Source organism: Oncorhynchus kisutch, unplaced genomic scaffold, assembly GCF_002021735.2.
Source record: "Oncorhynchus kisutch isolate 150728-3 unplaced genomic scaffold, Okis_V2 scaffold3741, whole genome shotgun sequence".
NCBI lineage: Eukaryota > Metazoa > Chordata > Actinopteri > Salmoniformes > Salmonidae > Oncorhynchus > Oncorhynchus kisutch.
The window spans coordinates 242,501-266,353 of record NW_022265686.1 but is presented as its reverse complement, the minus strand read 5'-3'; the positions used below and the strand labels follow the sequence as shown (position 1 = coordinate 266,353).

General features: G+C 47.2%; 1 protein-coding gene across 1 annotated transcript in view; it reads left to right on the top strand.

Moving 5' to 3' along the window:
* LOC109887079 (ryanodine receptor 2) overlaps positions 1-23,853 on the top strand; it is a 307,522-nt gene that overhangs the window by 132,748 nt on the left and 150,921 nt on the right. Inside the window, 13 exon segments of the mRNA XM_031820923.1 lie at positions 2,080-2,194; positions 5,057-5,177; positions 8,735-8,904; positions 9,511-9,731; positions 10,694-10,784; positions 10,902-11,042; positions 13,073-13,236; positions 13,355-13,433; positions 13,782-13,871; positions 15,260-15,397; positions 16,074-16,154; positions 17,233-17,308; positions 22,384-22,507. Coding sequence (XP_031676783.1) covers positions 2,080-2,194; positions 5,057-5,177; positions 8,735-8,904; positions 9,511-9,731; positions 10,694-10,784; positions 10,902-11,042; positions 13,073-13,236; positions 13,355-13,433; positions 13,782-13,871; positions 15,260-15,397; positions 16,074-16,154; positions 17,233-17,308; positions 22,384-22,507 — 1,611 coding nt within the window.

The window sequence follows — 23,853 nt, the reverse complement described above, 5'->3', positions numbered from 1 at the left end:
AGCAGGACACTGTAGGTACCCCTGTAGAGACGGACCCTCCCCTACCTCAGAGGCCAGCAGGACACTGTAGGTACCCCTGTAGAGATGCCTCCCCCCTACCTCAGAGGCCAGCAGGACACTGTAGGTACCCCTGTAGAGACGGACCCTCCCCTACCTCAGAGGCCAGCAGGACACTGTAGGTACCCCTGTAGAGACGGGCCCTCCCCTACCTCAGAGGCCAGCAGGACACTGTAGGTACCCCTGTAGAGACGGACCCTCCCCTACCTCAGAGGCCAGCAGGACACTGTAGGTACCCCTGTAGAGACGGACCCTCCCCTACCTCAGAGGCCAGCAGGACACTGTAGGTACCCCTGTAGAGATGCCTCCCCCCTACCTCAGAGGCCAGCAGGACACTGTAGGTACCCCTGTAGAGACGGACCCTCCCCTACCTCAGAGGCCAGCAGGACACTGTAGGTACCCCTGTAGAGACGGGCCCTCCCCTACCTCAGAGGCCAGCAGGACACTGTAGGTACCCCTGTAGAGATGGACCCTCCCCTACCTCAGAGGCCAGCAGGACACTGTAGGTACCCTGTCATAGCAGGACACTGTAGGTACCCCTGTCATAGCAGGACACTGTAGGCACCCCTTTCATAGCAGGACACTGTAGGTACCCCTGTCGTAGCAGGACACTGTAGGTACCCCTGTCATAGCAGGACACTGTAGGTACCCCTGACATAGCAGGACACTGTAGGTACCCCTGACATAGCAGGACACTGTAGGTACCCCTGTCATAGCAGGACACTGTAGGTACCCCTGTCATAGCAGGACACTGTAGGTACCCCTGTCATAGCAGGACACTGTAGGTACCCCTGTCATAGCAGGACACTGTACGTACCCCTGTCATAGCAGGACACTGTAGGTACCCTGTCATAGCAGGACACTGTAGGTACCCCTGTCATAGGACACGGTAGGTACCCCTGTCATAGCAGGACACTGTAGGTACCCCTGTCATAGCAGGACACTGTAGGTACCCCTGTCATAGCAGGACACGGTAGGTACCCCTGTCATAGCAGGACACGGTAGGTACCCCTGTCATAGCAGGACACTGTAGGTACCCCTGACATAGCAGGACACTGTAGGTACCCCTGTCATAGGACACGGTAGGTACCCCTGTCATAGCAGGACACTGTAGGTTCCATTGAACTGGGCTCTAACCCTAACACTGTAGGGATGGGTTCTTCTCCTACCTCTATATTACCTCTCTCTGTCCCGTTCTCTCTCACCTTCTGTCTCTCTCGCTTTCTCCTCCCCCTCCAACTCTAAATCCATCCCTACCCCCCCCCCCCCCCCCCCCCGTTCTCTGCCGTCCACTCTCCCTCCCTCTGGACTCTCTCCTGCCCCCCCCCCTCGTTCTCTGCCGTCCACTCTACCTCCCTCTGGACTCTCTCCTGCCTCCCCCGTGCCAGAATATGTCCTCATTACTCCTCAGTGTTCCTGTTCTGTCTGGCCATGCTACCAGGTGTTCTATAAAAGTCCCTTAGATAGTCTGCCCTACTCTTATCAGGCATCAGACTCAGAAACAATGACCCAACACACCTCCAGGCTGTGTAAGGGCTATTTGACCAAGAAGGAGAGTGATGGAGTGCTGCATCAGATGACCTGGCCTCCACAATCAACCGACATCAACCCAATTGAGATGGTTTGGGATGAGTTGGACCGCAGAGGGAAGTAAAATCAGCCAACAAGTGCTCAGCCTATGAGGGAACTCCTTCAAGACTGTTTGAAAAGCATTCCTCATGAAGCTGGTTGAGAGAACGCCAAGAGTGTGCAAAGCTGTCATTAAGGCAAAATAAAATATATTTTGATTTGTTTAACACTTTTTTGGTTACTACATGATTCCATATGTGTTATTTCATAGTTGTGATGTCTTCACTATTATTCTACAATGTAGACAATAGTAAAAAATAAAGAAAAACCCTTGAATGAGAAGGTGTCCAAACTTTTGACTTGTACTGTGTGTGTGTGTGTGTGTGTGCCTGTGCCTGTGCCTGTGTCTGTGTCTGTGTGTGTATGTGTGTGTGTGTGTGTGTGTGTCCTCAGCAGTGAGGTGTTATTGGAGGATGAGGAAGACGACACTATTCACATGGGAAACGCTATAATGACCTTCTACGCAGCCCTCATAGACCTGCTGGGGCGCTGCGCCCCTGAGATGCACGTGAGTCTCACACACACACACACACACACACACACACACACACACACACACACACACACACACACACACACACACACACACACACACACACACACACACACACACACACACACACACACACACACACACACACACACACACACACAGACCTGCTGGGGCACTGCGCCCCTGAGATGCACGTGAGTCTCACACACACACGCACACACACACACACAGACCTGCTGGGGCGCTGCGCCCCTGAGCCTGAGATGCACGTGAGTCACAGATAGAGGGGGAGTCAATGCCTTAGACAGACAGACTGACTGAATGATTGACTGACAAACGGACAGGCAGTCTTAGAACCAATAGGGTGGCTTTGAGACTGGGACACTGTAAGAGCCAATAGGGTGCTATTTGAGACAGGGACACTGTAAGGGCTCTGGTCAACAGTAGTGTTCTATATAGGGAATAGGGCTCTGGTCAACAGTAGTGTTCTATATAGGGAATAGGGCTCTGGTCAACAGTAGTGTACTATATAGGGAATAGGGCTCTGGTCAACAGTAGTGTTCCATATAGGGAATAGGACCCTGGTCAACAGTAGTGTACTATATAGGGAATAGGGCTCTGGTCAACAGTAGTGTACTATATAGGGAATAGGGCTCTGGTCAACAGTAGTGTTCTATATAGGGCTCTGGTCAACAGTAGTGCTCTATATAGGGAATAGGGCTCTGGTCAACAGTAGTGTTCTATATAGGGAATAGGGCTCTGGTCAACAGTAGTGTTCCATATAGGGAATAGGACCCTGGTCAACAGTAGTGTACTATATAGGGAATAGGGCTCTGGTCAACAGTAGTGTTCTATATAGGGAATAGGGCTCTGGTCAACAGTAGTGTACTATATAGGGAATAGGGCTCTGGTCAACAGTAGTGTTCTATATAGGGAATAGGGCTCTGGTCAACAGTAGTGTTCCATATAGGGAATAGGACCCTGGTCAACAGTAGTGTACTATATAGGGAATAGGGCTCTGGTCAACAGTAGTGTACTATATAGGGAATAGGGCTCTGGTCAACAGTAGTGCTCTATATAGGGAATAGGGCTCTGGTCAACAGTAGTGTTCTATATAGGGAATAGGGCTCTGGTCAACAGTAGTGTTCTATATAGGGAATAGGGCTCTGGTTAACAGTAGTGTTCTATATAGGGAATAGGGCTCTGGTCAACAGTAGTGTTCTATATAGGGAATAGGGCTCTGGTCAACAGTAGTGTTCTATATAGGGAATAGGGCTCTGGTCAACAGTAGTGTTCTATATAGGGAATAGGGCTCTGGTCAACAGTAGTGTACTATATAGGGAATAGGGCTCTGGTCAACAGTAGTGTACTATATAGGGAATAGGGCTCTGGTCAACAGTAGTGTTCTATATAGGGAATAGGGCTCTGGTCAACAGTAGTGTACTATATAGGGAATAGGGCTCTGGTCAACAGTAGTGTTCTATATAGGGAATAGGGCTCTGGTCAACAGTAGTGTTCTATATAGGGCTCTGGTCAACAGTAGTGTTCTATATAGGGCTCTGGTCAACAGTAGTGTTCTATATAGGGAATAGGGCTCTGGTCTAAAGTAGTGTACTATATAGGGAATAGGGCTCTGGTCAACAGTAGTGTACTATATAGGGAATAGGGCTCTGGTCAACAGTAGTGTTCTATATAGGGCTCTGGTCAACAGTAGTGTACTATATAGGGAATAGGGCTCTGGTCAACAGTAGTGTTCTATATAGGGAATAGGGCTCTGGTCAACAGTAGTGTTCTATATAGGGAATAGGGCTCTGGTTAACAGTAGTGTTCTATATAGGGAATAGGGCTCTGGTCAACAGTAGTGTTCTATATAGGGAATAGGGCTCTGGTCAACAGTAGTGTTCTATATAGGGAATAGGGCTCTGGTCAACAGTAGTGTTCTATATAGGGAATAGGGCTCTGGTCAACAGTAGTGTTCTATATAGGGAATAGGGCTCTGGTCAACAGTAGTGTTCTATATAGGGAATAGGGCTCTGGTCAACAGTAGTGTTCTATATAGGGAATAGGGCCCTGGTCAACAGTAGTGTTCTATATAGGGAATAGGGCTCTGGTCAACAGTAGTGTTCTATATAGGGAATAGGGCTCTGGTCAACAGTAGTGTTCTATATAGGGAATAGGGCTCTGGTCAACAGTAGTGTACTATATAGGGAATAGGGCTCTGGTCAACAGTAGTGTTCTATATAGGGAATAGGGCTCTGGTCAACAGTAGTGTTCTATATAGGGAATAGGGCTCTGGTCAACAGTAGTGTTCTATATAGGGAATAGGGCTCTGGTCAACAGTAGTGTTCTATATAGGGAATAGGGCTCTGGTCAACAGTAGTGCTCTATATAGGGAATGGGGCTCTGGTCAACAGTAGTGTTCTATATAGGGAATAGGGCTCTGGTCAACAGTAGTGTTCTATATAGGGAATAGGGCTCTGGTTAACAGTAGTGTTCTATATAGGGAATAGGGCTCTGGTCAACAGTAGTGTTCTATATAGGGAATAGGGCTCTGGTCAACAGTAGTGTTCTATATAGGGAATAGGGCTCTGGTCAACAGTAGTGTTCTATATAGGGAATAGGGCTCTGGTCAACAGTAGTGTTCTATATAGGGAATAGGGCTCTGGTCAACAGTAGTGTTCTATATAGGGAATAGGGCTCTGGTCAACAGTAGTGTTCTATATAGGGAATAGGGCTCTGGTCATTTTTAGTTGTATTTTGTCATTATTACGGACCCCATTAGCTGCTGCCTCAATCTTCCTGGGGTCCAGACATATTAAGGCTCATCACATTTGGGATACAGACATTCCCTGAGGGGGGGTGTTGTGTGTTTTCCAGCTGATTCATGCTGGGAAGGGTGAGGCCATCAGGATACGAGCCATCCTACGTTCCCTGATCCCTATAGAGGACCTGGAAGGAGTGATCAGCATCCCGTTCCCCATGCCAACTCTGGCCAAAGGTGGGTGGAAACTATCCCCGCTAAACCTCTCAGGCGTTGCAGGGGTGTAGATATTACCCAAGGTTCACCCGAACTGACCTAAAGCCATCCACTACTCTGTTAAACTGACCTAAAACTATCCACTACTCTATTAAACTGACCTAGAACCATCTAATACTCTGTTAAACTGACCTAGAACCATCCACTACTCTGTTAAACTGACCTAAAACCATCCACTACTCTGTTAAACTGACCTAATACCATCCACTTCTCTGTTAAACTGAGCTAGAACCATCCACTACTCTGTTAAACTGACCTAAAACCATCCACTACTCTTTTAAACTAAAACCATCCACTACTCTGTTAAACTGACCTAAAACCATCCACTACTCTGTTAAACTGACCTAAAACCATCCACTACTCTGTTAAACTGACCTAGAACCATCCACTACTCTGTTAAACTGACCTAAAACCATCCACTACTCTGTTAAACTGATCTAAAACCATCCACTACTCTGTTAAACTGACCTAAAACCATCCACTACTCTGTTAAACTGACCTAATACCATCCACTTCTCTGTTAAACTGAGCTAGAACCATCCACTACTCTGTTAAACTGACCTAAAACCATCCACTACTCTGTTAAACTAAAACCATCCACTACTCTGCTGAACTAAAACCATCCACTACTCTGTTGAACTAAAACCATCCACTACTCTGTTAAACTGACCTAAAACCATCCACTACTCTGTTAAACTGACCTAAAACCATCCACTACTCTTTTAAACTAAAACCATCCACTACTCTGTTGAACTAAAACCATCCACTACTCTGTTAAACTGAACTAAAACCATCCACTACTCTGTTAAACTGACCTAAAACCATCCACTACTCTGTTAAACTGACTTAAAACCATCCACTACTCTGTTAAACTGACCTAAAACCATCCACTACTCTGTTAAACTGACCTAAAACCATCCACTACTCTGTTAAACTGACCTAAAACCATCTACTACTCTGTTAAACTGAAACCATCCACTACTCTGTTAAACTAAAACCATCCACTACTCTTTTAAACTGACCTAAAACCATCCACTACTCTGTTAAACTGACTTAAAACCATCCACTACTCTGTTAAACTGACCTAAAACCATCCACTACTCTGTTAAACTGACCTAATACCATCCACTTCTCTGTTAAACTGACCTAATACCATCCACTTCTCTGTTAAACTGAGCTAGAACCATCCACTACTCTGTTAAACTGACCTAAAACCATCCACTACTCTTTTAAACTAAAACCATCCACTACTCTGTTGAACTAAAACCATCCACTACTCTGTTAAACTGACCTAAAACCATCCACTACTCTGTTAAACTGACCTAAAAATATTCTCAAGTCTTTATCCAGTCAATAGTTAAACCTGACATTTTCATTTATTTGACCTTTATTTAACCAGGCAAGTCAGTTAAGAACACATTATTATTTACAATGACGGCCTAGGAACAGTGGGTTAACTGCCTTCAGGGGCAGAAAGACAGATTTGTACCTTGTCAGCTCAGGGATTTGAACTTGCAACCTTTCGGTTGCTAGTCCAACACTCTAACCACTAAGCTACCCTGCCACCCCATCTGACTCTGGTCTGGCCTGTCTGTTGTGTGTGTCTAGATGGGTCAGTGATGGAGTCTGACTCTGGTCTGTCTGTTGTGTGTCTAGATGGGTCAGTGGTGGAGTCTGACTCTGGTCTGTCTGTTGTGTGTCTAGATGGGTCAGTGTTGGAGTCTGACTCTGGTCTGTCTGTTGTGTGTGTCTAGATGGGTCAGTGATGGCGTCTGGTCTGTCTGTTGTGTGTCTAGATGGGTCAGTGTTGGAGTCTGACTCTGGTCTGTCTGTTGTGTGTGTCTAGATGGGTCAGTGATGGCGTCTGGTCTGTCTGTTGTGTGTCTAGATGGGTCAGTGGTAGAGTCTGACTCTGGTCTGTCTGTTGTGTGTCTAGATGGGTCAGTGGTAGAGTCTGACTCTGGTCTGTCTGTTGTGTGTCTAGATGGGTCAGTGGTAGAGTCTGTCTGTTGTGTGTCTAGATGGGTCAGTGATAGAGTCTGTCTGTTGTGTGTCTAGATGGGTCAGTGGTAGAGTCTGTCTGTTGTGTGTCTAGATGGGTCAGTGGTAGAGTCTGACTCTGGTCTGTCTGTTGTGTGTCTAGATGGGTCAGTGATAGAGTCTGTCTGTTGTGTGTCTAGATGGGTCAGTGGTGGAGTCTGTTTGTTGTGTGTCTAGATGGGTCAGTGGTGGAGTCTGTTCTGTCTGTTGTGTGTCTAGATGGGTCAGTGGTGGAGTCTGACTCTGGTCTGTCTGTTGTGTGTCTAGATGGGTCAGTGGTGGAGTCTGTTCTGTCTGTTGTGTGTCTAGATGGGTCAGTGGTGGAGTCTGACTCTGGTCTGTCTGTTGTCTGTGTCTAGATGGGTCTGTGGTAGAGTCTGACTCTGGTCTGTCTGTTGTGTGTCTAGATAGGTCAGTGGTAGAGTCTGACTCTGGTCTGTCTGTTGTGTGTCTAGATGGGTCAGTGGTGGAGTCTGTCTGTTGTGTGTTTAGATGGGTCAGTGGTGGAGTCTGTCTGTTGTGTGTCTAGATGGGTCAGTGGTAGAGTCTGTCTGTTGTGTGTCTAGATGGGTCAGTGGTGGAGTCTGTCTGTTGTGTGTCTAGATGGGTCAGTGGTAGAGCCTGACTCTGGTCTGTCTGTTGTGTGTCTAGATGGGTCAGTGGTAGAGTCTGTCTGTTGTGTGTCTAGATGGGTCAGTGGTGGAGTCTGTCTGTTGTGTGTCTAGATGGGTCAGTGGTAGAGCCTGACTCTGGTCTGTCTGTTGTGTGTCTAGATGGGTCAGTGTTGAAGTCTGACTCTGGTCTGTCTGTTGTGTGTCTAGATGGGTCAGTGGTGGAGTCTGACTCTGGTCTGTCTGTTGTCTGTGTCTAGATGGGTCTGTGGTAGAGTCTGACTCTGGTCTGTCTGTTGTGTGTGTCTAGATGGGTCAGTGGTGGAGTCTGTCTGTTGTGTGTCTAGATGGGTCAGTGGTGGAGTCTGTCTGTTGTGTGTTTAGATGGGTCAGTGGTGGAGTCTGTCTGTTGTGTGTCTAGATGGGTCAGTGGTAGAGTCTGTCTGTTGTGTGTCTAGATGGGTCAGTGGTGGAGTCTGTCTGTTGTGTGTCTAGATGGGTCAGTGGTAGAGCCTGACTCTGGTCTGTCTGTTGTGTGTCTAGATGGGTCAGTGTTGGAGTCTGACTCTGGTCTGTCTGTTGTGTGTCTAGATGGGTCAGTGGTGGAGTCTGTCTGTTGTGTGTCTAGATGGGTCAGTGGTGGAGTCTGTCTGTTGTGTGTCTAGATGGGTCAGTGGTGGAGTCTGGTCTGTCTGTTGTGTGTCTAGATGGGTCAGTGGTGGAGTCTGACTCTGGTCTGTCTGTTGTGTGTCTAGATGGGTCGGTGGTAGAGCCTGATATGTCAGCGGGGTTCTGTCTGTTGTGTGTCTAGATGGGTCGGTGGTAGAGCCTGATATGTCAGCGGGGTTCTGTCTGTTGTGTGTCTAGATGGGTCGGTGGTAGAGCCTGATATGTCAGCGGGGTTCTGTCCGGACCACAAGGCAGCCATGGTGCTGTTCCTGGACCGGGTCTATGGGATTGAGGACCAGAACTTCCTGCTTCATCTGCTGGAGGTGGGCTTCCTGCCTGACCTCAGGGCTGCTGCCTCACTCGACACAGTGAGTCTCTAACCCAAACCTTGTAGACACAGTGAGTCTCTAACCCTGTAGACACAGTGAGTCTCTAACCCTGTAGACACAGTGAGTCTCTAACCTTATAGACACAGTGAGTCTCTAACCTTATAGACACAGTGAGTCTCTAACCTTATAGACACAGTGAGTCTCTAACCCTATAGACACAGTGAGTCTCTAACCTTATAGACACAGTGAGTCTCTAACCTTATAGACACAGTGAGTCTCTAACCTTATAGACACAGTGAGTCTCTAACCTTATAGACACAGTGAGTCTCTAACCCTGTAGACACAGTAAGTCTCTAACCCAAACCTTATAGACACAGTGAGTCTCTAACCCTGTAGATACAGTGAGTCTCTAACCCTCTAACCTTATAGACACACTGAGCTCTACAGACATGTCCCTGACCCTAACCTCGTCCATGTGTTGTCTCGTTCTCCCCCAGGCTGCTCTGAGCTCTACAGACATGGCCCTGACCCTAACCTCGTCCCTGTGTTGTCTCTATGTTTCTGCCCCCAGGCTGCTCTGAGCTCTACAGACATGGCCCTGACCCTAACCTCGTCCCTGTGTTGTCTCTATGTTTCTGCCCCCAGGCTGCTCTGAGCTCTACAGACATGGCCCTGGCCCTCAACAGGTACCTGTGTACAGCGGTTCTTCCCCTGCTCACTAAGTGTGCCCCACTGTTCGCTGGGACGGAGCCCTACGCCTCGCTCATAGACTCTCTACTTCACACCGTCTACCGTCTCTCTAAAGGATGCTGCCTCACCAAGGCACAGAGAGACGCTATCGAGGAGTGTCTGCTGGCCACCTGTGGGTAAGGAAGGGCTTTCGGGTTACTCTCTGCTAGTATATTTGACTGGCCACCTGTGGGTAAGGAATGGCTTTCGGGTTACTGTCTGCTAGTATATTTGACTGGCCACCTGTGGGTAAGGAAGGGCTTTCGGGTTACTCTCTGCTAGTATATTTGACCTGCCACCTGTGGGTAAGGAATGGCTTTCGGGTTACTGTCTGCTAGTATATTTGACTGGCCACCTGTGGGTAAGGAATGGCTTTCGGGTTACTCTCTGCTAGTATATTTGACTGGCCACCTGTGGGTAAGGAATGGCTTTCGGGTTACTGTCTGCTAGTATATTTGACTGGCCACCTGTGGGTAAGGAAGGGCTTTCGGGTTACTCTCTGCTAGTATATTTGACTGGCCACCTGTGGGTAAGGAATGGCTTTCGGGTTACTCTCTGCTAGTATATTTGACTGGCCACCTGTGGGTAAGGAAGGGCTTTCGGGTTACTCTCTGCTAGTATATTTGACTGGCCACCTGTGGGTAAGGGATGGTTACACATGTAAGGATGGTTACACTCTCTATGTGACTATCTGTCTTCTGGCTACAGATGTAGGATGTTAATTTGATCATCCTGTGGATGAAAATTAAAAATGTGTAGTGTATTTGAGGTTTTATAAGGCTTCTGAAGTTTTGTAATTCCGATTTAGAAATGTCAGACTAGATTATCAACCCCTACAGGAATATCCATTCATTATAATCTACATAATAATTCACATTTCCTGTTACTTCAGGATTTTTTTCCTGCTGTAGCAAACTGGCTCAAATTATGAGGTGTAGGTGTGGCTAAGGGATGTTAGGGGGACACTTTCCTACTTCTACGGTAGTGGTCCTTTAATAAGCCTCCGTGTGTGTGTGTGTGTGTGTGTGTGTGTGTGTGTGTGTGTGTGTGTGTGTGTGTGTGTGTGTGTGTGTGTGTGTGCGTGTGTGTGTGTTCCCAGTCAACTGAGGCCGTCCATGATGCAACACCTGCTGAGACGCTTGGTGTTCGATGTTCCTCTCCTCAACGAACACACCAAGATGCCTCTCAAGGTTTCATTCATTCCTCCTCCTCCTCCAACCTCATTATAGTATTGTGTATCTTTCTGAGGTGTTCAGTAATCATGCATCTTTGAGCACGATTGTAGACTGTGTATCTTGATGTTTCAGCTGTTGACCAATCACTACGAGCGTTGTTGGAAGTACTACTGTCTGACGGGCGGCTGGGGGAGCTTTGGGGCGTCGTCGGACGAAGAGCTGCATCTCTCCAGGAAGCTGTTCTGGGGCATCTTCGATGCTCTGTCTCGCAAGGTACAGACTAGATCCAGTGGTGGCTGGTGAGAGGAGGAGGACGGGCTCGTAATAATGTTTGCAACGGAGTAAAGGGGATCGGCATCGAACACCTGGAAACCGTGGAAACCACGCATCGGATGTATTCCATACCGTTCCGCTCATTTCCCGCTCCAGCCATTACAACGAGCCCCGTCCTCCCAAAATGGTGTCACCAACCTCCTGTGGACTACATGTACTGTGGTATTCAGTCCATCTACTGTGGTATTCAGTCCATCTACTGTGGTATTCAGTCCATCTACTGTGGTAATCAGTCTATCTACTGTGGTATTCAGTAAATCTACTGTGGTATTCAGTAAATCTACTGTGGTATTCAGTCCATCTACTGTGGTATTCAGTCCATCTAGTGTGGTATTCAGTAAATCTACTGTGGTATTCAGTATCTACTGTGGTATTCAGTATCTACTGTGGTATTCAGTAAATCTACTGTGGTATTCAGTAAATCTACTGTGGTAATCAGTCCATCTACTGTGGTATTCAGTAAATCTACTGTGGTATTCAGTAAATCTACTGTGGTATTCAGTCCATCTACTGTGGTATTCAGTCCATCTACTGTGGTATTCAGTCCATCTACTGTGCTTATCACAGTGTTGTAGCTATTGAAGATGCTGAGATTGTGATGGTTTAGGGCCCTCTAGTGGTCAGTGGGGAACATCACCTACCATACTATCGTAGCCTCTGAATCCATACAGTTGGAATCCAATACACCTTGTAACTTCACTCACATCGTCTTGTTCACCATCACACTGGGTTATAAAGTGATTCGTGTTTTGTCGAGACAAAGCTTCTTATTAGCCTTTTGACCCGACCAGGGGTCCAGAAGCTGTTTAAACTGTCTCTGACCTGCCCCGACCAGGGGTCCAGAAGCTGTTTAAACTGTCTCTGACCTGCCCCGACCAGGGGTCCAGAAGCTGTTTAAACTGTCTCTGACCTGCCCCGACCAGGGGTCCAGAAGCTGTTTAAACTGTCTCTGACCTGCCCCGACCAGGGGTCCAGAAGCTGTTTAAACTGTCTCTGTCCTGCCCCGACCAGGGGTCCAGAAGCTGTTTAAACTGTCTCTGTCCTGTGCCCCAACCAGGGGTCCAGAAGCTGTTTAAAGTGTCTCTGACCTGCCCCGACCAGGGGTCCAGAAGCTGTTTAAACTGTCTCTGTCCTGTGCCCCAACCAGGGGTCCAGAAGCTGTTTAAAGTGTCTCTGACCTGCCCCGACCAGGGGTCCAGAAGCTGTTTAAACTGTCTCTGTCCTGCCCCGACCAGGGGTCCAGAAGCTGTTTAAACTGTCTCTGTCCTGCCCCGACCAGGGGTCCAGAAGCTGTTTAAACTGTCTCTGACCTGCCCCGACCAGGGGTCCAGAAGCTGTTTAAACTGTCTCTGACCTGCCCCGACCAGGGGTCCAGAAGCTGTTTAAACTGTCTCTGTCCTGCCCCGACCAGGGGTCCAGAAGCTGTTTAAACTGTCTCTGACCTGCCCCGACCAGGGGTCCAGAAGCTGTTTAAACTGTCTCTGACCTGCCCCGACCAGGGGTCCAGAAGCTGTTTAAACTGTCTCTGACCTGCCCCGACCAGGGGTCCAGAAGCTGTTTAAACTGTCTCTGACCTGCCCCGACCAGGGGTCCAGAAGCTGTTTAAACTGTCTCTGACCTGCCCTGACCAGGGGTCCAGAAGCTGTTTAAACTGTCTCTGACCTGCCCCGACCAGGGGTCCAGAAGCTGTTTAAACTGTCTCTGACCTGCCCCAACCAGGGGTCCAGAAGCTGTTTAAACTGTCTCTGTCCTAACCCGACCAGGGGTCCAGAAGCTGTTTAAACTGTCTCTGTCCTGCCCCGACCAGGGGTCCAGAAGCTGTTTAAACTGTCTCTGACCTGCCCCGACCAGGGGTCCAGAAGCTGTTTAAACTGTCTCTGTCATGTCTGAGTGCTGTGGTTCCTGACTACATACACACACACACACACACAATCTCTCTTCATATGTAGCGGTCTCCTCTCCCTCTCCAGAGGTATGACCAGGAGCTGTTTAAGCTGGCTCTCCCGTGTCTGAGTGCTGTGGCTGGGGCACTACCACCTGACTACATGGAGAGTAACTATGTGGCCGTGATGGAGAAACAGTCCTCTATGGACCCCGAGGGAAACTTCAACCCACAGCCAGCAGACACCACCAAGTAAGACACAGTGGATTCAGTTGATTCAGTCTGAATACATCAAGGTATTCTCTTCTTTCTGATTGGACGTTAACAGTGACGGTCGTTGTACTTCTTTTGTGTCCCTGCTGTGGCCCAGTGTGAACGTCCCGGAGAAGCTGGATCACTTTGTCAGTAAATATGCTGAGCATTCACATGACAAGTGGTCCATGGACAAGGTGAGGGGGTTGTCTCTGGCTCTTGATTGATTGAGGAATTGATTAATTGATTCAGTCATTGATTCATTGATTCAGCCATTGATTAATTGATTCAGTCATTGATTCATTGATTAAATCTTTGATTAATTGATTCAGCCATTGATTAATTGATTCAGTCATTGATTAATTGATTCTGTCATTGATTCATTGAGTCAGTCATTGAGTCATTGATTCAGTCATTGATTCATTGATTCAGCCATTGATTCATTGATTCAGTCATTGATTCATTGATTCAGTCATTGATTAATTGGATTAATGAATGATTTTTAATTCGCTCTCTCTCCTATATCTCTCTCTCGTCTGTCTCAGTTTTCCAACGGCTGGGTTCACGGGGACAAGGTGTGTGAGGCCTCTAAAGTCCACCCTCTCCTCAAGCCCTATAAAGGGTTGTCAGAGAAGGTAAGATCGTACTGGAACACGAGGCTGTGTTCTATCATTTGTTAGTCAGCAACCAGGTCAGACTCAGTTCATCAACAACCAGGTCAGACTCAGTTCATCAACAACCAGGTCAGACTCAGTTCATCAGCAACCAGGTCAGACTCAGTTAATCAACAACCAGGTCAGACTCAGTTCATCAGCAACCAGGTCAGACTCAGTTCATCAACAACCAGGTCAGACTCAGTTCATCAGCAACCAGGTCAGACTCAGTTCATCAACAACCAGGTCAGACTCAGTTCATCAACAACCAGGTCAGACTCAGTTCATCAACAACCAGGTCAGACTCAGTTCATCAACAACCAGGTCAGACTCAGTTCATCAGCAACCAGGTCAGACTCAGTTAATCAACAACCAGGTCAGACTCAGTTCATCAGCAACCAGGTCAGACTCAGTTCATCAACAACCAGGTCAGACTCAGTTCATCAGCAACCAGGTCAGACTCAGTTCATCAGCAACCAGGTCAGACTCAGTTCATCAACAACCAGGTCAGACTCAGTTCATCAACTACCAGGTGAGACTCAGTTCATCAACAACCAGGTCAGACTCAGTTCATCAACAACCAGGTCAGACTCAGTTCATCAACAACCAGGTCAGACTCAGTTCATCAACAACCAGGTCAGACTCAGTTCATCAACAACCAGGTCAGACTCAGTTCATCAGCAACCAGGTCAGACTCAGTTCATCAGCAACCAGGTCAGACTCAGTTCATCAACAACCAGGTCAGACTCAGTTCATCAACAACCAGGTCAGACTCAGTTCATCAACTACCAGGTCAGACTCAGTTCATCAACAACCAGGTCAGACTCAGTTCATCAACAACCAGGTCAGACTCAGTTCATCAACAACCAGGTCAGACTCAGTTCATCAACAACCAGGCCAGGTCAGACTCAGTTCATCAACAACCAGGTCAGACTCAGTTCATCAGCAACCAGGTCAGACTCAGTTCATCAACAACCAGGTCAGACTCAGTTCATCAACAACCAGGTCAGACTCAGTTCATCAACAACCAGGTCAGACTCAGTTCATCAACAACCAGGTCAGACTCAGTTCATCAACAACCAGGTCAGACACAGTTTCTCTATGTGTCTCCTCTTCTGTACTGTAGGATAAAGAGGTTTTTGTTTCAAACCGCCAGTCTCTCTCTGAGTCTCTTCCCTGTGAGATATAACTGTCTACCGTCCAGTCTCTCCTCTGTGAGATATATCTGTCTACCGTCCAGTCTCTCTCTGAGTCTCTTCCCTGTGAGATATATCTGTCTACCGTCCAGTCTCTCTCTGAGTCTCTTCTCTGTGAGATATATCTGTCTACCATCCAGTCTCTCTCTGAGTCTCTTCTCTGTGTCCCTCTAGGATAAAGAGTTGTACCGCTGGCCTATCAAGGAGTCTCTGAAGACGATGGTGATGTGGTGCTGGAGTATAGAGAGGACCAGGGAGGGAGACCCAGCCAGCCTACACAACAGAGCACGTAGGATCTCTCAGATCAGCCAGGTAGGAGACAGTCACAGCCTTACTGTAACAACGTACAGTACTGACTGTGATGTGACACACTTCCAGCTGCTCCATCCATTCTAATGCACTGTGTTAAACTGCTCCTAGGAATGCCTTTAAGTGGTCGTCCAATCTCCTCTCTGATTCATACACTTCACAGCTCAGTAGGGACTTTCCCAACAGTAGACACTGACTGTTTCAGCATAGCGGAATATACAGTATGTCCTTCACCTGTCAGAGCAAAGTAGAGGACATGTCAAGTAGCTAACAGTCCTGAGAAGAGTCCTGAGACTACAGGACATGTCAAGTATCTAACAGTCCTGAGAAGAGTCCTGAGAATACAGGACATGTCAAGTAGCTAACGGTCCTTAGAAGAGTCCTGAGACTACAGGACATGTCAAGTAGCTAACAGTCCAGAGAAGAGTCCTGAGACTACAGGACATGTCAAGTAGCTAACAGTCCTTAGAAGAGTCCTGAGACTACAGGACATGTGAAGTAGCTAACAGTCCTTAGAAGAGTCCTGAGACTACAGGAAATGTCAAGTATCTAACAGTCCTTAGAAGAGTCCTCAGACTACAGGACATGTCAAGTAGCTAACAGTCCTTAGAAGAGTCCTGAGACTACAGGACATGTCAAGTAGCTAACACTCCTGTCTCTCCCTCTGTGTTCTTCCCAGCAACACTCTGTCGAAGGAGCTCCAGGTTTCAGCCCCAGACCCATCGACATGAGCAATGTGACACTGTCCCGGGACCTGCACGTGAGTGACATGCTACACATTCTCTGAGTGACACGCTACACATACTCTGAGTGACACGCTACACATACTCTGAGTGACATGCTACACATACTCTGAGTGACATGCTACACATTCTCTGAGTGACACGCTACACATACTCTGAGTGACACACTACACATACTCTGAGTGACACGCTACACATATTCTGAGTGACACGCTACACATACTCTGAGTGACATGCTACACATTCTCTGAGTGACACGCTACACATATTCTGAGTGACACGCTACACATATTCTGAGTGACATGCTACACATTCTCTGAGTGACATGCTACACATTCTCTGAGTGACACGCTACACATATTCTGAGTGACACGCTACACATACTCTGAGTGACACGCTACACATACTCTGAGTGACACGCTAAACATACTCTGAGTGACATGCTACACATACTCTGAGTGACATGTTACACATACTCTGAGTGACACGCTACACATACTCTGAGTGACACGCTAAACATACTCTGAGTGGCACGATACACATACTCTGAGTGACACGCTACACATACTCTGAGTACCATGTGACACGCTATACATACTCTGAGTGACACGCTACACATTCTCTGAGTGACACGCTACACATACTCTGAGTTCCATGTGACATGCTACACATTCTCTGAGTGACACGCTACACATACTCTGAGTGACACGCTACACATACTCTGAGTGACATGCTACAAATATGCTGAGTGACACGCTACACATACTCTAAGTGACACGCTACACATACTCTGAGTGACACGCTACACATACTCTAAGTGACACGCTACACATACTCTGAGTGACACGCTACACATACTCTGAGTGACACGCTACACATACGCTGAGTGACACGCTACACATACTCTGAGTGACACGCTACACATACTCTGAGTGACACGCTACACATACTCTGAGTGACACGCTACACGTGCTCTGAGTGACATGCTACACGTTCTGTGTTACTTGCAACACAAGATGTGTGTATAATGGTTATGACAAAGTAAGCCCCAGTCTAGTTATTAACCAGAGTGTTTCTTATGTCCATTCTTTTCAGTCCATGGCAGAACTGCTTGCAGAGAACTATCATAATATTTGGGCGAAGAAGAAGAAACTTGAACTAGAAGCCAAAGGTGCGTACAGTCGGACAGATTGTCCTTTAGGACAGACTTACCTCTGGTCTGTTAGCTTCCAACACCAAGTAACCAGCTGTTCCTGGTCTTGATTTGGTAACTGGTTTCCTGTTCTTGATCTGTTGCTGTGCCCCTCTGTACCTCTCTCTCTCTCTGTCTCCTGTGTTTAATAGGTAGAACAGTACTCTTTACTGATGAAGGTAACATGACGTCCGACTGTAGCTCGCGCTGCTGCTAGACATCCAACTAGAGACCTTAGATATCTGATAGACATCCAACTAGAGACCTTAGATATCTGTTAGACATCCAACTAGAGACCTTAGATATCTGATAGACATCCAACTAGAGACCTTAGATATCTGCTAAACATCCATCTAGAGACCTTAGATATCTGCTAAACATCCAACTTGAGACATAACTAGAGACCTTAGATATCTGATAGACATTCAACTAGAGACCTTAGATATCTGCTAAACATCCATCTAGAGACCTTGGATATCTGTTAGACATCCAACTAGAGACCTTAGATATCTGCTAAACATCCATCTAGAGACCTTAGATATCTGCTAAACATCCATCTAGAGACCTTAGATATCTGCTAAACATCCATCTAGAGACCTTAGATATCTGTTAGACATCCAACTAGAGACCTTAGATATCTGCTAAACATCCATCTAGAGACCTTACATATCTGTTAGACATCCATCTAGAGACTTTTAGATATCTGTTAGACATCCATCTAGAGACCTTAGATACAGTGCCTTGCGAAAGTATTCGGCCCCCTTGAACTTTGCGACCTTTTGCCACATTTCAGGCTTCAAACATAAAGATATAAAACTGTATTTTTTTGTGAAGAATCAACAACAAGTGGGACACAATCATGAAGTGGAACGACATTTATTGGATATTTCAAACTTTTTTAACAAATCAAAATGGAAAAACAGCCCCCTTAAGTTAATACTTTGTAGTGCCACCTTTTGCTGCGATTACAGCTGTAAGTCGCTTGGGGTATGTCTCTATCAGTTTTGCACATCGAGAGACTGAAATTTTTTCCCATTCCTCCTTGCAAAACAGCTCGAGCTCAGTGAGGTTGGATGGAGAGCATTTGTGAACAGCAGTTTTCAGTTCTTTCCACAGATTCTCGATTGGATTCAGGTCTGGACTTTGACTTGGCCATTCTAACACCTGGATATGTTTATTTTTGAACCATTCCATTGTAGATTTTGCTTTATGTTTTGGATCATTGTCTTGTTGGAAGACAAATCTCAGTCCCAGTCTCAGGTCTTTTGCAGACTCCATCAGGTTTTCTTCCAAAATGGTCCTGTATTTGGCTCCATCCATCTTCCCATCAATTTTAACCATCTTCCCTGTCCCTGCTGAAGAAAAGCAGGCCCAAACCATGATGCTGCCACCACCATGTTTGACAGTGGGGATGGTGTGTTCAGGGTGATGAGCTGTGTTGCTTTTACGCCAAACATAACGTTTTGCATTGTTGCCAAAAAGTTCAATTTTGGTTTCATCTGACCAGAGCACCTTCTTCCACATGTTTGGTGTGTCTCCCAGGTGGCTTGTGGCAAACTTTAAACAACACTTTTTATGGATATCTTTAAGAAATGGCTTTCTTCTTGCCACTCTTCCATAAAGGCCAGATGTGTGCAATATACGACTGATTGTTGTCCTATGGACAGAGTCTCCCACCTCAGCTGTAGATCTCTGCAGTTCATCCAGAGTGATCATGGGCCTCTTGGCTACATCTCTGATCAGTCTTCTCCTTGTATGAGCTGAAAGTTTGCACAGTGTTGCACAGTGCTCCTTGGGATGTTTAAAGCTTGGGAAATCTTTTTGTATCCAAATCCGGCTCTAAACATCTTCACAACAGTATCTCGGACCTGCCTGGTGTGTTCCTTGTTCTTCATGATGCTCTCTGCGCTATTAACGGACCTCTGAGACTATCACAGTGCAGGTGCATTTATACGGAGACTTGATTACACACAGGTGGATTGTATTTATCATCATTAGTCATTTAGGTCAACATTGGATCATTCAGAGATCCTCTCTGAACTTCTGGAGAGAGTTTGCTGCACTGAAAGTAAAGGGGCTGAATAATTTTGCACGCCCAATTTTTCAGTTTTTGATTTGTTAAAAAAGTTTGAAATATCCAATAAATGTCGTTCCACTTCATGATTGTGTCCCACTTGTTGTTGATTCTTCACAAAAAAATACAGTTTTATATCTTTATGTTTGAAGCCTGAAATGTGGCAAAAGGTCGCAAAGTTCAAGGGGGCCGAATACTTTCGCAAGGCACTGTATATGTTAGACATCCAACTAGAGACCTTAGATATCTGTTAGACATCCATCTAGAGACCTTAGATATCTGTTAGACATCCATCTAGAGACCTTAGATATCTGTTAGACATCCATCTAGAGACCTTAGATATCTGTTAGACATCCATCTAGAGACCTTAGATATCTGTTAGACATCCAACTAGAGACCTTAGATATCTGCTAAACATCCATCTAGAGACCTTAGATATCTGTTAGACATCCATCTAGAGACCTTAGATATCTGTTAGACATCCATCTAGAGACTTTTAGATATCTGTTAGACATCCATCTAGAGACCTTAGATATCTGCTAAACATCCAACTAGAGACCTTAGATATCTGTTAGAGACAGAACTAGAGACATTAGATAGCTGTTAGACATCCATCTAGAGACCTTAGATATCTGTTAGACATCCAACTAGAGACATTAGATATCTGTTAGAGACAGAACTAGAGACATTAGATAGCTGTTAGAGACAGAACTAGAGACCTTAGATAGCTGTTAGAGACAGAACTAGAGACATTAGATAGCTGTTAGAGACAGAACTAGAGACATTAGATAGCTGTTAGAGACAGAACTAGAGACATTAGATAGCTGTTAGAGACAGAACTAGAGACCTTAGATATCTGTTAGAGACAGAACTAGAGACATTAGATAGCTGCACCTCAGCAGCAGGAGTACTACCTGAGATAGCTGGTTTTAAACTCTGTGTAGTTGCACTGTAGGTTAATGACTGTGTTGGCTGGGCCCACAGCTATACTGTGTTGGCTGGGTCCACAGCTATACTGTGTTGGCTGGGCTCACAGCTATACTATGTTGGCTGGGTCCACAGCTATACTGTGTTGGCTGGGCTCACAGCTATACTGTGTTGGCTGGGCTCACAGCTATACTGTGTTGGCTGGGCTCACAGCTATACTGTGTTGGCTGGGCTCACAGCTATACTATGTTGGCTGGGCTCACAGCTATACTGTGTTGGCTGGGCTCACAGCTATACTGTGTTGGCTGGGTCCACAGCTATACTGTGTTGGCTGGGCTCACAGGGCTCACATCTATACTGTGTTGGCTGGGCCCACAGCAATACTGTGTTGGCTGGGCCCACAGCTATACTGTGTTGGCTGGGCCAACAGCTATACTGTGTTGGCTGAGCTCACAGCTATACTGTGTTGGCTGAGCTCACAGCTGTACTGTGTTGGCTGGGTCCACAGCTATACTGTGTTGGCTGGGCCCACAGCTATACTGTGTTGGCTGGGCCCACAGCTATTCTGTGTTGGCTGTGCTCACTGTGCTGGCTGGGCCCACAGTTATACTATGTTGGCGGGGCCCACAGTTATACTGTGTTGGCTGGGCCCACAGTTATACTGTGTTGGCTGGGCCCACAGTTATACTGTGTTGGCTGGGCCCACAGTTATACTGTGTTGGCTGGGCTCACAGTTATACTGTGTTGGCTGGGCCCACAGTTATACTGTGTTGGCTGGGCCCACAGTTATACTGTGTTGGCGGGGCCCACAGTTATACTATGTTGGCGGGGCCCACAGTTATAGTGTGTTGGCTGGGCCCACAGTTATACTGTGTTGGCTGGGCCCACTGTGTTGGCTGGGCCCACAGGTGTTCACTGTGTTCACTGTGATTATTATTATTATACGACCATGCTGGTCATCTATGAACATTTGAACATCTTGGCCATGTTCTGTTATAATCTCCACCCGGCACAGCCAGAAGAGGACTGGCCACCCCACATAGCCTGGTTCCTCTCTAGGTTTCTTCCTAGGTTTTGGCCTTTCTAGGGAGTTTTTCCTAGCCACCGTGCTTCTACACCTGCATTGCTTGCTGTTTGGGGTTTTAGGCTGGGTTTCTGTACAGCACTTTGAGATATCAGCTGATGTACGAAGGGCTATATAAATAAATTTGATTTGATTTGATTTGGGCCCACAGCTATACTGTGTTGGCTGGGCTCACAACTATACTGTGTTGGCTGGGCTCACAACTATACTGTGTTGGCTGGGCCCACTGTGTTGGCTGGGCCCACAGGGCCACCAGCCATACTGTGTTGGCTGGGCCCACAGCCATACTGTGTTGGCTGGGCCCACAGCTATACTGTGTTGGCTGGGCCCACAGCTATACTGTGTTGGCTGGGCTCACAGCCATACTGTGTTGGCTGGGCCCACAGCCATACTGTGTTGGCTGGGCCCACAGCTATACTGTGTTGGCTGGGCTCACAGCCATACGGTGTTGGCTGGGCTCACAGCCATACTGTGTTGGCTGGGCCCACAGCTATACTGTGTTGGCTGGGCCCACAGCTATACTGTGTTGGCTGGGCTCACAGCCATACTGTGTTGGCTGGGCCCACAGCCATACTGTGTTGGCTGGGCCCACAGCTATACTGTGTTGGCTGGGCTCACAGCCATACTGTGTTGGCTGGGCTCACAGCCATACTGTGTTGGCTGGGCCCACAGCTATACTGTGTTGGCTGAGTCCACAGCTATACTATACTGCTCACACAAGGACGAGGACTCTCCAAACAGTCACTCCTGCTTCTAGGACGTGCTATCGTAGTACACTTGTAGTTCTGCTTTGCACCTGATTTCCTAACTGCTGGTTTGATTGCAGTTCAGTTAACAACCAGCAGGTGTCACTGTGACACTGTGTGAAGTCCTCTCATTCACTGACGCTGCAACGGTCAATGTCCCCACTATTTTCAAACATCCAAAATGTCTTCCTCTGTCTCAGTGTTTCCTCTGATCTTGTTCCAGGAGGAGGGAACCATCCCTTACTGGTGCCCTATGACACGCTCACCGCCAGAGAGAAATACAAAGACAGAGGAAAAGCCCAAGACATTCTCAAGTTCTTTCAGATAAATGGCTACACTGTGTCCAGGTGAGGATGGTTACACTGTGTCCAGGTGAGGATGGTTATACTGTGTCCAGGTGAGGATGGCTACACTGTGTCCAGGTGAGGATGGCTACACTGTGTCCAGGTGAGGATGGTTATACTGGGTCCAGGTGAGAATGGTTATACTGTGTCCAGGTGAGGATGTGTCCAGGTGAGGATGGTTACACTGTATCCAGGTGAGGATGGTTATACTGTGTCCAGGTGAGGATGGTTAGACTGTGTCCAGGTGAGGATGGTTAGACTGTGTCCAGGTGATGATGGTTATTCTGTGTCCAGGTGAGGATGACTATACTGTGTCCAGGTGAGGATGGTTAGACTGTGTCCAGGTGAGGATGGTTATTCTGTGTCCAGGTGAGGATGGTTATTCTGTGTCCAGGTGAGGATGGCTATACTGAGTCCAGGTGAGGATGGTAAGACTGTGTCCAGGTGAGGATGGCTATACTGTGTCCAGGTGAGGATGGTTAGACTGTGTCCAGGTGAGGATGTGTCCAGGTGAGGATGGTTATACTGTGTCCAGGTGAGGATGGTTATACTGTGTCCAGGTGAGGATGTGTCCAGGTGAGGATGGTTACACTGTGTCCAGGTGAGGATGGTTATACTGTGTCCAGGTGAGGATGGCTACACTGTGTCCAGGTGAGGATGGTTATACTGTGTCCAGGTGAGGATGGCTACACTGTGTCCAGGTGAGGATGGTTATACTGGGTCCAGGTGAGAATGGTTATACTGTGTCCAGGTGAGGATGTGTCCAGGTGAGGATGGTTACACTGTGTCCAGGTGAGGATGGCTATACTGTGTCCAGGTGAGGATGGTTAGACTGTGTCCAGGTGAGGATGGTTAGACTGTGTCCAGGTGATGATGGTTATTCTGTGTCCAGGTGAGGATGACTATACTGTGTCCAGGTGAGGATGGTTAGACTGTGTCCAGGTGAGGATGGTTATTCTGTGTCCAGGTGAGGATGGCTATACTGTGTCCAGGTGAGGATGGTTATACTGTGTCCAGGTGAGGATGGCTATACTGAGTCCAGGTGAGGATGGTTAGACTGTGTCCAGGTGAGGATGGCTATACTGTGTCCAGGTGAGGATGGTTAGACTGTGTCCAGGTGAGGATGTGTCCAGGTGAGGATGGTTATACTGTGTCCAGGTGAGGATGGTTATACTGTGTCCAGGTGAGGATGTGTCCAGGTGAGGATGGTTACACTGTGTCCAGGTGAGGATGGTTATACTGTGTCCAGGTGAGGATGGTTATACTGTGTCCAGGTGAGGATGTGTCCAGGTGAGGATGGTTACACTGTGTCCAGGTGAGGATGGTTAGACTGTGTCCAGGTGAGGATG